The sequence below is a fragment of the Ruditapes philippinarum genome, unplaced genomic scaffold (genome assembly GCF_026571515.1).
Source record: "Ruditapes philippinarum isolate M1 unplaced genomic scaffold, ASM2657151v2 ctg163_1_1_1_1, whole genome shotgun sequence".
NCBI lineage: Eukaryota > Metazoa > Mollusca > Bivalvia > Venerida > Veneridae > Ruditapes > Ruditapes philippinarum.
In genome coordinates, this window is record NW_026861533.1 from 386,396 (window position 1) to 402,699 (window position 16,304).

The 16,304-nt window shown below is 32.7% G+C and overlaps 1 protein-coding gene across 1 annotated transcript; it reads left to right on the forward strand.

Annotated features, from left to right (window-relative positions):
• Positions 1-9,919: 9,919 nt before the first annotated feature.
• LOC132715965 (uncharacterized) lies at positions 9,920-16,086 on the forward strand. The gene is made up of 3 exons (XM_060699078.1): positions 9,920-10,306; positions 10,794-11,204; positions 11,638-16,086. The coding sequence occupies exons 1-3, from the start codon at positions 10,090-10,092 to the stop codon at positions 12,315-12,317; spliced, it is 1,308 nt and encodes a 435-aa protein (XP_060555061.1). The 5' UTR covers positions 9,920-10,089; the 3' UTR covers positions 12,318-16,086.
• Positions 16,087-16,304: the final 218 nt, after the last annotated feature.

Here is a 16,304-nt window from a genome sequence, read left to right on the forward strand (position 1 = left end):
AGACTTTATTTAAGTTATTTGTGAAATGACATAGTTACTGAACCGTGTTTATTTTGGTTATAAACAGCAAATAATATATTTAGAAAACATGTGTTACTTTTCATCTAAAAGGAATATTAACGTTATACATTTGTAGATTAAAAAAATCATCAGAGCGTTCAATTTAGTTTGGTCGGCACAGTGGTTCAAACCAAACCTCATTTATTACAAAAAGTATGCGACGCGCTCTTTTCCGACAATGGAAATATCTTTGTTTATTTCACACCTTAAACATTTTTAGCGTTTGTCAAAAAAATAATTACTGGGTTCAATCATAAACATTTAGCCTCGTTTCCAAGTCAAGAGCCCAAAATCCCATATCAAATGCATATCATTCTCCATATAGCCCCGTTTTTCACATTCTAAGTCCAACTGTCTATATTGTACTCGAGCTGGCTTTGTTTTCATTTTCAAAGTCCAATTTCAAATGCTTACTGTACTTGAACCAAAGCATAAAACAGATATGAGTTCAAATTCTTTATTAATTAATTAAAAAATATAACTATAATAAGGTATACAATCAGGTTCTCGTGTGTTTAACACTCTCTGAAAATTTTTTACAAGTCACCAACGACGGACGCCATGAGGTTTCAGTTTCAAAAGCCAAATTTTCTCTCCGTTCCGGACAAAATATGCCGCAAAATATTCATACATATAATACATACGTATATACATGTAAGGTTATTGTTTGGCAATTGGGCCGGGTACTTTTTTAGTCTGCTTTTCATTAAACGATGTACTCGATACTCTAATGCAGTTTTTTTTGAAGTGATTATGTACAAATCTAAAATAAAATTATGTTCTGTTCTGTTTTTGCAATATCTACTTCTTATTTTTTGTATTTGTAAACATGGGTTATTATATGCAAGGTGTTTTGTGCGAAGGCACAGTTACTGAACCGTGTTTATTTTGATGTTACACAACTAAGGACAACATTTTGAAATCGCTATTTCATTTACTTATACTTTATGTGACAAGAATGTGAACTATTTGTAACATAAGAAAGCCAATGGTAAACAAAAATCAAGGTATTGAATAGAGACAAAACATGTGTCCTGAATTGTAATAGAATCAATAGGGATTTTAAATGATCTTGATCAGTTTTTGAAATACTTTCATCAAATAAAGAATTTGTATCAATTGATAAGCTCAAAATATATTTCCTCTCACATTTTCCATTTATTTCAAAAGAATGTACACCTTTCATTAACTCCATTGTTTTTAGCTAATTGCATCTTTTCCCCGTTTATTTTTATTTATACATTTTATAGAAATATAATAGTCTTAGCATAGACAAAGGTATAAATTCTGGGAAATCTTAATAAGACATTTCAGTAAGAATTACGCCTGATTATATGTTGAAATGGCTTATCTAAATGTGACATTTAAGAAACTTGACTCGGTATAGATTCGGCCTTAAGTAGTAGTCCGTACAGGCAGTACACAAAAATATCATAAACTATTTAATTCATAATCAAAGGGCTGCAAGCTCTGTGGTATTTTCTGATCTTTGCAACTAAATCGTACTGTATATCTGTATTTTCCATCTTGCAGAGCACCGAGATGCAGCGACTGCGTTTAGATTTTTTACTGTAACAGTTTAAGTTTGATACATACGGAATTTTGCATGACCAGAGTTGCATCAAAAATCATTTATGTTCATTTTTTATGACATCCACACTTTATCCTTGCATATCGTGGCTTAAAAAAAGTTTTATGGACTGGGATTTGAACCCCAGACCTCTAGCACATTAGACGAGCACGTTACCCCTACGACACGGGAAAGGAAAGTTGATTACTTCATTGTTTACATTTTGCTACTTTTATGACATTTTTTCACATTTATCGCTACTTTATTCAGGCAACAATTATCTTAAATTTCTCTGATACTATTATCTAAACATTAGAAATTTATGTTTGCCATTTCTAAAGAAGTTTGTAAAATTTCAATGTCGCAGATCGAAAATAAGTAAGAACTCAGTATTTAAGCAGAACTCAGTTGACACCTTTTAAACCCAAAGTGCGTTGATATGTAGCATAATTACGCACTTTGGGGTCAATTTCTCGATTTTGACCCCAAAGTGCGTTGGACCCCAAAGTGCGGTGTGAAGTGTAACGCACTTTGTGGTCGGACCCCAAAGTGCGTTTGACCCCAAAGTGCGGTGCTACAGAGCTACGAAGCGAGACTCGATATTTTAACACGAGCGCAATGCCGAAGTATCCCGTACCATAAGATTTCACGGTAGAATATCGTGCATTAATTTCATGTTGTGCGGGAATTTCGCTTTTCGTGTCTCTCGGTAGATATAGACGTCTTAATTTTATCTGTCTTCTGTTTAAATTTCATCATGGATATGTTAATGACATTTTGGTAGAAACAAATGCGGGCAAAGTTTGTATTTGATAAAATGAATTTCAATTTTAGTATTGGTGGTTCTTCAATGTCGCAACAGTTTGTTTTTATGTGATTTTACAGTAGCAAATGCGGCGCTAGAATTTTTTCTTAGAAGATTCATGGTCCCCACTTTTCTCATCATTTTATATCAGTTTTATCATAACTCTGTAAAATTAGATAAGGATTCGTTCACTAAAATTGGTCGAGCTATGCTTTTTAGCTCTTTGAAAAATGTAAGTTTTACAAAGAAGATAAAGGACAATATGGCCTCAAATGATTTTCTTGTCTCCCATCGACGTACGAGACGCGAAGCGAGACGCAAGATTCCGGTGAGATGCGAAACAAGTCACGATATTGTATCGTTCAAACATCGCCTGATTACCGCGTTGATTTTGAACACAAGTAACATTTTTTGTCTCCCTGAACCGCGATGCATGATGGTTCAATGGTCAAAGCGCAATGAAACGATGATGAAAACACGACGAAACGGTGATGAAACAACGATGGCACGACGATGAAACAACGATGGCACGAAGATGAAATCACGATTATGCGATGTCACGATGGTGAATATCGCATTTTCATCTTTATGCCATCACAATTTCAGCATCGTACCATTGTATTTTGTCATCAAATTTCTTGAATAAGAGATACTATAATTGATAGTTCTACTGTAGCTTTTAGGTTTAAAATTTCATAAAGCATTAGCAAACCTATTGTTGAATACACTTGACATGAGGTAAAACAGCGAATCCCGATTCTAAAATATAAATTCGTCGTGAGAAAATATATGACAAATAATTCATAGAAGATGACAAGATACAAATGTGCTTTCTTGTCTCTTAAAAAACCTGAGACAAATGTGCTTTCTTGTCCTTTAAAAGACTTGATCGGAGCACATTTGTCACACAAATGTGTTTTTTGGGGTAGATATTTGAGGTCCCATTTGTCTCATGTGGGACAAATGAGAACACATCGGTCTTACGTAAAAAAAATGCGTTCCGAGACAAATGTGCTCCTACACTGCTTTGTAACAGGTGAGCTAAAATTCAAAACCTTTAAAGGCACATAATGCCTCCGGAGAGAATGTGTTTTTTCTTCATTAGAAAGGGTAATGATAAGTTTAATAATGGTTAACAATGGTTTAAAAGCATGTTAGATGATAATCAGAGCTTAATGTAAAATTTTTTATCGTAAAGTAGCAAAATGTAAACAGTAATTTTTTGTCTTCCATACAAAATAATAAATCACTTTAACTATAGCAATTGCCAAAAGGCAATATAATAAAAAAAATGCTAATCACATGAAGAAATTAGAGCTTAATGTAAAATTATTTATCATAAAAGTAGCAAAATGTAAACAGTAATTATTTGTCTTCCATACAAAATAATAAATCACTATAACTTTAGCAATTGCCAAAAGGCAATATAATCAAAAAATGTTTCAGGTAATTTGGCAATGAGTAGCTTTTTTGGAAACATTGAACAGTATATTGGTCACATGTGCCACCTCATCATATAACAAATTGCATGTTGCAGTTTCTATATAGCTACCTATCAATTCTGTAAAGTTTTATTGAAATTGCATTAGTGGTATAAGAAGAGTAGTCTGGACAAACTTTATTAAAACCTTTTTTATTCAAGGGTCATAACTCGGCCAAAACATTCAAACATTATCAAAAATTAATGTCGTTTAAAGATCCTGTATGTTGTGTTCAAAGTATACCACACTAAGTGAAATTATTCAACAACATGCACAAATAGACTTAGCATAAAGTTTGGCTGTAATTGCACCAGAAGTTTTTTCTGAGGCATGATATATGGGCCTTTAAATGTAGCAGCAAAAATCATCACAAAGAGAATCACGCCGTTCGTTACCCAAACAAACAAGATGGTGGATGCAGCCAAAAGGTAGGTTTTTCCCTTTTTTCTCTAACATTTATGATGTTCTGATGAAAAGGTACATAATAATAACCTTCTCCACAATTTTCCTGGCACACAGGATTTTATTTCATGATGTTTTGTCCCGTACTTCATCTGAAATACGCGTCACCAGATTTGAATTCCACCGGCTTGATCATGGTATAGCCAAGCCAGATTGGTATAAAATTTCATTAGGTTTGCTGATTAATTAATTTTACAGATATTTGCAACTGACAGTTAATTTCAAGTTTAATACAAAGCTATGAGAACTAGATAAGATGTTGATTAAGAAATACTTATAACATGTTAAGTTGTTGTTGTTGTTATTTTTATGAGAGGACAGACAGGAAAGCAGCTTATTGGATAAGAGAATTGTACTGGCAAGTGAATCATATGTAGGTATTTTCCTTCTCCCAAAAATGAGAGAAATATGTTTCTGCCTAGTTGACAATTACAAATTCAAAATTTTTACAATCAATATAGAATATCAGTTATCAGTTATCAATATTAGAATATCAATCTTATTTGGAAAAAAGTCACAACAAATAAAAATGTTATATTTCTATAACTTGCAAATATATACAAAAGATAAACATAAAGAGCACACATAGAAAGGGAGATAATTGTAGGAAATTGAAAAATGATAGCCTCCCTTGAACAATTAGTGCATGAAAAAGGAATTTCCGATTTTAAAAAGTCCAGACAGAAACAAAAACAGAAATACAAAGGTAAAGAGTTCCATTTAAATTTCAAAGAAGTTACATAATTTCATAAAAGTAGTTTTAGAATGTAGCAGGGTTTCATTTATAAAGCACAGCAACTTTCTTTTTTAAGACTTCTGTTCAATACAATATTGTTTTAAAAATCACCATGACAACCAAAGTTAGTTTCTTTTTTAACATATTCATTTTATTTAATTAAATTCATGAATAAATTCTTGTGAAAGTCTGAACTGTCTTCAATAAATCTGTCAAACAGACTCCACTGAGGTTTATTTTACATAAAAGGAAATATTTCCCCAAGATTTGGGTACCAAATTGTTGTTGGCCTGGACTACACATTTTCAGGTAATTTTCTCACTTAATATTTCGTTTTTTTTTAATTCTTTTGAACTTTTGAGCTCATGTGATTACCTTCAAGACAAAAATTCATTTATTCGCCAAAAATCCATTCTAAATATTTCAAATAATGGACTTGAAATGAAATGAAGTTGAAAAAAATATAATTACGTTATCAAAAGATTTTCTATTAGTTTAAACAGTATTTAAATCACAAAATAGTACACATGTTCATTACAAACAATATGGGGTATACATGTAAATCTTGGATATGAAAACAAGTATTTAATACTTATATTAATTAATCTCCTTTGGTATAATTGGAAAAATAATAGCTGGATTTTGATAAATAATATAATGTTCAGAGGACAAAAATAGATGTAATTAAAATAACTATATTATGGTTTTTCTTCTACAGTATATATGTGTAGACCATTGACTCCATGAGATACCGCAAGGTAAAAGAAACGTACTAAAAATAAAGGCAAAAATAGGCAGAAAAACTACTAATTATGATATGAATATAGAACAAGCTATGGTGGTCATTCTTCACCTACGTGTTATGTATATCAGAAGTTTTTAAAGTAAGTAAAAATGATATACAGACATTTAAGGCAATTAAAAATAAAGCAATATAAAAAAGTTTTTTACTATCAAATTAATTTATTCATCAGCCTGTAGATATTTGTTTGAAAAATGAAAAGATTTGCAAGAAGCACATAAATAGCCATAAAGGCATACATGAGACTGTATAAGTCATATAAAAGTATGATTTTAAATTTTACGTTATCTGAATTATTTGTTTAAAAAGTATGAAAACAATAATAATTTTGAGAAACATGAAATAAAGATATACACGAAAATGTATTGAATAAAGCAATATATAAAAAAGAAACTTAAATTGACCTAATCTAATGTCATTAAAAAACGTAATAAAAGGGGACTAACTCTATATATATTTAAGATATGACTGTCTGGCTTCTTTCCCTTGGATTATTACATAACATGTATTAGTACATATGTGGATTATTATGAAAACAAATTATAACAAGCAAATTCGTTGAATTTATATCCCCCGCCGAGTACTGGTTATTATTAACTCAACAACTGAAAACATAAGGCTTTATTCATATATTAATCATGGCATAAACAGTAATATTCTTTGAACTTGATAAATATTCAGGGCAATAACAGAGCCATAACTTTGTGTTAAATAGTAAAATCTGGAAATGCCAATGAGATGTATGCATACTAATAACTAATCAAGGGCCATAAATCTGAGTTATAAGTATCTGACTGGAACAAGGCGACTATATGCACATCTCCTCTTAGTATCCCATAAAGTTTCATTGAATTCCAGCCAGAAGTAGCAGAGAAGTAGCGAGGAAACAAATATTTTTCTATATGGATACTGCATAACTAATCAACGGCCATAACTCTGAGTTAAAGTGTCTGACCGGAACAAGCCGACGATATGCGCATCTCCTCTTGGTATTGAAGGTTCCCATAAAGTTTCGTTGAATCCCAGCCAGTAGTTGCAAAGAAGTAGTGCGGAAACGATGTTTACTCTATATGCATACTACATAACTAATCAAGGGCCATAACTCTGAGTTGAAGGGTCTGACCGGAACAAGCCGATGATATGCGCATCTCCTCTTGATATTGATGATTCCCATAAAGTTTCGTTGAATTCCAGCCAGTAGTTGCAGAGAACTACTCCGGAAACGATTTTTACTCCATATGCATATTGCATAACTAATCAACGGCCATAACTCTAAATTAATGTGTCTGACCGAACAAGCCGACGATATGCGCATCTCCTCTTGGTATTTAAAGGTTCCCATAAAGTTTCGTTGAATTCCAGCCAGTAGTTGCAGAGAAGTAGCGCGGAAACGATTTTTACTCCATATGCATACTGCATAACTAACCAAGGGCCATAACTCTGAGTTAAAGTGTCTGACAGGAACAAGCCGACGATATGCGCATCTCCTCTTGGTTTTAATGATTCCCATAAAGTTTCGTTGAATTCCAGCAAGTAGTTGCAGAGAAGTAGTGCGGAAACGATTTTTACTCTATATGCATACTACATAACTAATCAACGGCCATAACTCTGAGTTAAAGTGTCTGACCGGAACAAGCCGACGATATGCGCATCTCCTCTTGGTATTGAAGGTTCCCATAAAGTTTCGTTGAATCCCAGCCAGTTGTTGCAAAGAAGTAGTGCGGAAACGATGTTTACTCTATATGCATACTACATAACTAATCAAGGGCCATAACTCTGAGTTGAAGGGTCTGACCGGAACAAGCCGATGATATGCGCATCTCCTCTTGATATTGATGATTCCCATAAAGTTTCGTTGAATTCCAGCCAGTAGTTGCAGAGAACTACTCCGGAAACGATTTTTACTCCATATGCATATTGCATAACTAATCAACGGCCATAACTCTAAATTAATGTGTCTGACCCGAACAAGCCGACGATATGCGCATCTCCTCTTGGTATTTAAAGGTTCCCATAAAGTTTCGTTGAATTCCAGCCAGTAGTTGCAGAGAAGTAGCGCGGAAACGATTTTTACTCCATATGCATACTGCATAACTAACCAAGGGCCATAACTCTGAGTTAAAGTGTCTGACAGGAACAAGCCGACGATATGCGCATCTCCTCTTGGTTTTAATGATTCCCATAAAGTTTCGTTGAATTCCAGCAAGTAGTTGCAGAGAAGTAGTGCGGAAACGATTTTTACTCTATATGCATACTACATAACTAATCAACGGCCATAACTCTGAGTTAAAGTGTCTGACAGGAAAAAGCCGACGATATGCGCATCTCCTCTTGATATTGATGATTCTCATAAAGTTTCGTTGAATTCCAGCCAGTAGTTGCAGAGAACTACTCCGGAAACGATTTTTACTCTATATGCATACTACATAACTAATCAAGGGCCATAACTCTGAGTTAAAGGGTCAAACCGGAACAAGCCGACGATATGCGCATCTGCTCTTGATATTGATGATTCCCATAAAGTTTCGTTGAATTCCAGCCAGTTGTTGCAGAGAACTACTCCGGAAACGAAATTCGGACGGACGGACAACACCAAAACTATATCCCCCTCCCGATTTCATCGGCGGGGGATAACAACTGTGTTTCAGTTTCATGACATTGAGCTTATATAATGGTGGGTGTAGACAACTATTAAGAATTTCAGTTGTTTAATAGAAATGACTTATCAAACTTTTCTCTGTGTTCCTCACAAAAATTGAACCACAAGTGATACAACCATATGTTCCCACTGACCTCACAGAGCTTACATGATCTTCATATGACAATGAAAGAGGCAAAGCACGAAAAATTCACGACCATTTTATGAAAAAATAATGATATATATATATGCAGTTATTATATATCTAATAAACCTAACCAACCGACAATCTGTATTTGTACCTTGTGACCGTCCAATACATTCCAATATTGGATCAAAAAAATGTTATTTTCATATTGGACGGTTGGGTACATGTGCACTAAACTGCCGTGCATATTTTTTGATGTGAAGTCTTTTGCGTTATATAAACATAGCACGCTTAAATGTTAAAGTAATAACATTGTCCATGTGATAATTGAGATAAGGGGTGTCAATGTGATGTTCTTCGGATTTACTGTTATATCATTATGATGTTTATTAAACAGATATTAATGATAAATGTAAGTTGTTACAATGTTCAGGCAATGTTAACTGTCATTTTCTTAAACTTACAAAAAATGATAAATAAATAAATGAATAACGTCTAAAAAGTATTTGTTGTATCAGTCACACCCTAAAACTTATGTATATATACAAAAAAACATTTATAAATTATTACTTTTTCTTCTGAAAAAAGTTGACAGGGGTCACAGGGCTATTATTGATTATGGTGGTAGTGGTGGTGGTTTTGGAAGTTATATTGATGGTGTTAATGATTGTAGTAATAGAGGTTTGTTGCTGATATAATGTGGTGATAATAAGGGTTGTGGTTCTGTTGGGGGTATTGATGATCATGATATTTCAAATTAAAGATATATAATAAAAAGGTTATTATACATTTTACTGTACAATAAGGAATACATTTGGAAAAATTCATCAAGTATAACTTTTCAAGCTGTGTATAGTAAAATATATAATAACCTATAAGTATGTGATACTTGAATGTGTATATGTATAATCTATAAGTTATCTTGAATATCTCAATATATAGATTTTTTGTTTTTATTTCCAGGGCATTTCCGAAATTGAAACAATACATAAAGACTTTTCTGCTATGATGCTACTGTTGACAAAAGGCAGAGAATGTCACCTGTAAATCGTTCAAATGGACTATAATACTTATTGCAAAAACACTAAATACTTCAAAGGATCTTTTATTTGTATATGTAATATTTGATGAAGATTGTTTATCTTATCTTCTACCAGAGATGGAACGATTGACACTATACATTTTGATGATAATAATATGGATAGTGTTTACTGGAATCGCCCCAGTGTTTTTTATAATCCCTATCTTTTTCTCAACTTACTATGAATTTAAATATTTCTTTGATCAGGTCACAGAACCTGATGTGAGCAATTCAACAAAAAGGACAATACTTCCGCTAGTAGTGAATATAGTACTTATATTTTTACTTTCTGGGGCTTTATTTTTAATGAGAGATTGGTTTGGAGATTTCATGTACATGTCCGAGATACTACCAAGATTTTCAAATAAATTCAAGAAGCCTAATGACAATACGCTATCAAAGAAAATGGATAATGACATGTCACTTGGAGCTATCATATCAGGCAATTTTTTTATAGGAACAGGACGGAGAATCGGAGGGAAATACATAGTGACATATCTGCATGTTGTGAAGAAAATTACAAGTTAGAAAACTTTTTTCTTCTTTTTGTTTGTTTTTGTTGGGTTTTAAGTCCAACGATGATAAGTCATATTATGGTGACTTTCAGCTAAACCAGTCTCAGGTGCCCCTCCCTGAATTATTATTATTATAAGTGGACACTCAAGTAGTAGCATTCTGGGCAGCTTTTCTCGCATGAATGAGTTATCAAATTAATCCACTCAGCCCTATAGAGAAAGGTTTAAGCTTGCAATAATCAATAAGCCACTGGACATTAAGACCCTGCAGTAACATATTTTAACATGTTCGTTTTGATTTTCATTCGTTAATGTTTATGCTATTTTTTCGTTTAAACGAAATAACTAAAGAATGTCAAAACTCCGTAGCAATGCCAATATACAAGTAAACAATTGTCTTCATCCACTTATGACAAATCTTATACATGTATGTAAGGAAATGTATATTAAAATGCTTCAAATTCTTTTAAAGATTAAATTACTATTTTCATTCAGATCCAGGAGGACTGGCCAGTATTGCAGACATTGACCGGTCCAAGCTTGATGATCCCACTGTGTATGTCACTTTTGCTTCATCATTAAAGCGCCGCCAAAGACCAAAATTTCACATTAAACCAGATGTGATTTACATTAATGCACAGTTTGAATTTGCAATACTTGAGCTAAAATCTTTTGAATGTTTACCAAGAGGTCACAAGGATAGAGTCTCTGAAATACGACCAGAAAATGCAAACAAGTTCAAGAAATCTCACGACAGCACACTATCAGAGCAAATGGTTAATAACATGTCAGTGAAAATGAAATCAGTTGGGGCTATCATATCAAACGATTCTGTACGAGGGACAGTATTTAGAGTCGGGAGCAAATACGTGATGACAGCTCTGCATGTTGTGAAAAGTGTTACAAGTAAGAAACTCTTTTTTTTCTCTTTGTTTTGTTGGGTTTTGAGTCCCATGCAAATAGTCAAATGGTGACAGTAGAGCTTTATCAGTAGAGGAAGACCTTTGGTGCCCCTCCCTGAATGTTTTTAATCATTTCACGAACAAGTGGGCGCCCATGTAGGGCCACTGACATTCCATAGCCAGCTTGGAAGCTTCCAAATCCTGACAGGATTCAAATTAGCAACCTAATCCACTCCACCATGGAAAGATATCTTTTAGTTTGCAATATTAGATAAGCAATGACCATTCATATGACATTAAAGTTTTGGTAACAGAAATAAACAAGTAAGCAACAGTATTTGATAACCACTTATTATGAAACTTATACATATGTCTATAAGGAGATTTATGTGATATCTTAATTAAAAATATTTTGAATTTTTCATGGATGCATTCAGATCCTAGAGGACTGCCCAGTATTGCAGATACTGACTGGTCCAAGCTTGATCATCCAACTGTGTATATCAAATTTGCTGCATCGGTGATGGACGACCAAAGCCCAAAATTTTACATTAAACCAGATGTGATTTACATGAACAAACAGCTAGACATTGCAATACTTGAACTTAAATCTTTGGAATGTTTACCGAGAAGCCTCAAATTGAGTAAATATATGGGCCACGTGAAATGTGTGAACATAATTGGATTTGGACATCCAATTGATCCCAGGAAAAGACTGGATCCAAACTGTGAAGTTCTGAACATTAACCATATAATTACAGCCATTGAAAACTTTTTCAATGCAAATCCAAGTGTCTTGCAACTAAATGGACTTAAACCTGGAGGTATAAAAGGTGAATACAATGAATTAGGGAACACTTTTATGTTTCCTTGCCACACATTTTTTGAACAAGGTTCATCAGGAGCACCTGCTATAGAGGAGAATGATGTTGTAGGAATATTAGTAAAAGGAATGCCATTCAGTTACTACGAAATGAGAGATTCTCCATATTTTACAGCCAGTGGTATTGACAAGTTACCTAACAACTTGAAGTTTGAGCTATGTATCAAAACCGAAAGTATCTTCAATGATATGCGCTACGTAGTACCAATGCTAGCTGATGATTTATTTGACTGAAATGGGAAACATTTTGATATATTATTTTGTGGAAGAAAAGGATCAGATGAATGTAATAAGGTATTGTCATTAACTATACGTCAAAAGTCATCAAAGGAACGGATTGGAGAGTGTTTCACTGAGAGCTTAGAGTTTCCAACACTAAAATAAATTAGTATAAACTGAAGTTATCTCTGTGTTAATTTTTAAGTCTTTATAAAGCTACACTGAAAGTCCGACCACATAATGTGATATCATGACACTTTCATTTTTTTACACCACTACTCATAGAGTAAAGACAGCTAGACTTTACATTCAGCAGCAGTTTCGTTGTGCAACTTCATTTCATTAAATATCACATTCACATGTCACCTTTGCTTAATCAAGGGTACCGTATTTACTGAAGCATGTAACTTTAGTATGGAACTTTACTGGATTATACATGTACCATATTATGAACAAAATGAACGAAATTTCCAACATTTTTTCAAAGTTATTATCACAGACCAATACGCATCGCTCTAGCACTCTTATACTAAAGTGAAATATAAAATTCATTACATTTTCAGAGCAAGTTTTCTTCTGCGGCTTTTGTGAAGGACTATAGTGGACCATACTTCCCTTTAAGATTTAATTTTAAAGTGTATGAAACTACATGTCTGTTGAAAAAAATATTGTTTGATTTCTTTTTTAAAGAATACTTCCAAAAGCTTGTATAATAGAAATACGGTAGTCTTAAAAGCAAATCGTACATGCACAAAATCATTGTAAAACTGTTAAAACAGCATATTTTAATCCATCTGCATATATTTTTATTTTGTTAACTTACAATAAATAACAGAGACATTTGATGTTGAATAATTTTGTTCCACCTATGTGTTTGATCAGTTTGTTTTTTATGCTCCCCGAAAAATTTCGGGGGAGCATATAGTCGGCGCCTTGTCCGTCTGTCTGTCTGTCCGGCCGTCTGTCTGTCGGTCCGTTGTCTTGTCCGGAGCATAACTTGAAAACCCTTGGAGATAATTGGTTTAAACTTCATACAGTGGTAGAGAGCATTGAGGGGGAGTGCAGTGTCAAAGAACCATAACTCTATTTTGCCCGGATTTTGAATTATCTCCCATTATAGAAAAATCTTGTCCGGGACATAACTCTAAAACTATAAGAGATATCAACATGAAACTTTGTAGGTGAATTAGATCTCAATGGGTAGATGTGCAGTGCATAAGAACAATAACTCTTTTTGTCCTAATTTTGGAGTTATTGCCCTTTGTTAATTTTAACACTTTGAACTTTGTCCGGAACATAACTCTAAAACTATAAGAGATATCAAGATGAAACATTGTAGGTAGATAGATCTCATTGAGTAGAAGTGCAGTGCAGTGCAAAAGAACCATAACTCTGTTAAGCCTTATTTTTGAATTATCTCCCATTTTAGAAAAATCTTGTCCAGGACATAGCTTTAAAACTATAAGAGATATCAACATGAAACTTTGTAGGTATATATATTTCAATGGGTAGATGTGCAGTGCACAAGAATCATAACTCTGCCTGGCCTAATTCTGGAGTTATTGCACTTTGTTTATTTTAACCTTTTGAAGTTGTCCGGGGCATAACTCGGAAACCAGAAGAGATATCAACAAGAAACTTTGTAGGTTGATAGATCACATTGATTAGAAGTGCAGTGCAAAGAACAGTAACTCTGCCTTGCCTAATTTTTGAATTATTGCACTTTGAACTTTTTTCCAGGGACATAACTCTGAAACTACAAGAGGTGTACTTTCCTGTGTCCAAAACCTATTCGGGGAGCATCACCCGGCTCAAACCGTGCTCTTGTTTTTTTTTGGGTGTTGTTGTTGTTTGCATTATAATACATGTATAACTATTGTGTGCCAAATAATTTTCAAATGCAACCATGAAAGCTGATCAATGACAGCTATGACCATATACAAATGTACAGAGTTCCAGCTTTAAACAGGATATTCCAAGACAGGATAGGGGCTGGGAGATAACAATTTTGTCCCCTAGCTCTACAATAAAGTATTTTTTGTTTCTCCTCCTGCTACCCAAAAATGTTCTTGTAAAAAATGGAGGTAGTGTCTGTCAATAAGAAAACTCTTCTTAGTTCTTGGGAATCATTCTAAATTCTTTTTTTGAAGTCCATATAATTCAGATATGTTCAATGAATATATATTTAAATGAAAACATAGTTTGCCTACCTACCCAAATGGGTAAGAAGAGGGGAAAATATATATTTTTAAGGTTGGTCCTTAAACACACACACTGGGTAATTTCAAGGTCCTTTTACCATATTTTGCTTTATTTTTTTATAGCTCTATCAATGGAAACAGTACTGGAAACAGTACAAGTTTAATTATATGAACCATTGTTTTTATTTTTTGTATGACCATAAGTATGTTTGCTCTGTTATGTTATGTCAATAAATGTTGTAAAACCATCATAAATAAATTGTGTATCCATTGAAATGAACTCTAATCAATGTATTAATTTTTAACTCTCCAGTATGTTGTAATGCATAATATCATGTTATTTTTCTTTTCTAAGAGTAAGTAATGAGTATGCAAATTTTTAACTACAGGTAAACATTATACAATGCAACGCAATACAATTATTCATGCATTTTTCAATTAATTGCTTTATTTTATGCAACAAGAAATATCTCTTGTAGGTCAATAGTTTGTAAATATGTTGTAAATAGCATGATGAGTTATACACAAATTGTTGAAATCATGTGTTACAGAAGTTGAAATCTAGTGTTGCAGAAGTTGATATCTGGTGTACAGAAGTTGAAATCTAGTGTTACAGATTAGTTGAAATCAAGTGTTAAAGAAGTTGAAATCTAGTGTAACTGTGATTGAAATCTATTTTAATTTTTTTCAATTAACCGAAACATTTAGTTGGCAAAAACTGCTTCAAAACGTTCTTTTTACTAAATTACAATGAGGTAGTTAGAAATGTATTGACCACAGGACACTGACTTGAGAAATATTTTTGTAAACTTGTTTTTACATCAACAAAAAATAGATAAAACATATAAGATGTTAAAATAAATTAATGATGCTGATTTTCCTGTCATTTTTTACTTAAAAATTTAAGTGTCGACTTTATCTACTGTTGAAGGGTAAAAAGACCATGTTTTGTATACTCCATTCAGGACCTTAAAGAAGTACCAATTCTCATTTTCATACATAATTTTTGTAGTGTAACGTCAAGTCTTTGAACTGAACTTTATTAAGGTTGTTCAACATTTAAAATAAATAGGAAGATAATTAAGATATTACAAAAAGTATGTGATTTAGTGTCGGAGTTATCTCTCCAACCAGTAGTGTTACAGAAGTTGAAATATTTGCTCAGGTTTTATATACATTATCATTATTTGTATATGTTAAGCTATCATAATTAAAAATACGCCATCATTTAATTAAGATTGGTAGGTTACAATTCAGATATAATCATTTTTTTAAATTCCTTTTGTGTTGTGATACTTATAATGTTAAAAAAATCAACATCAAAATGGTTTTGTACTGGAAAACTATTACTCAATAAAGGGTAAAATTTAGTTTTTGTCTATTAATTCTTATTTTTATCAACAAGAAAAAAAGTTTTTTAAAAAAGTCTATCCATATTGTTCAATGAAAAATTATGTAACAAAATTCAGAATAAAACTGTTTATAATGTTTACAATGCTAGCAACATATCTTTATGTTTATTTCTATGATTATAAATTTCATAAAAATAATTCATTAGATTTATTTTATACTCTATAACACCTTTCATTTATAACAGTTACATACATGTATTTAAATGATATAGAAGAATATTTTATGTTAAATGGTTTTGAAGGTATTGACTTAGGTATTTTAAAGATATTTTTATTATTGTATGCAGATGATATAGTGATTATGTCTGAAACAGAGGAGGGCTTACAAAAAGGATTAAGATTATTAGAAATATATTGTGATAGGTGGAAATTAAGTGTTAACTGTACAA

What these genes read in the sequence shown, in the direction of transcription:
- LOC132715965 (XM_060699078.1), top strand. Translation starts at nt 10,090, where the DNA reads ATGAGAGATTGGTTTGGAGATTTCATGTACATGTCCGAGATACTACCA. An exon ending in TGTTGTGAAGAAAATTACAA is followed by an intron (nt 10,307 to 10,793) that starts GTTAGAAAACTT and finishes ATTTTCATTCAG; the next exon opens with ATCCAGGAGGACTGGCCAGT. An exon ending in TGTTGTGAAAAGTGTTACAA is followed by an intron (nt 11,205 to 11,637) that starts GTAAGAAACTCT and finishes GGATGCATTCAG; the next exon opens with ATCCTAGAGGACTGCCCAGT.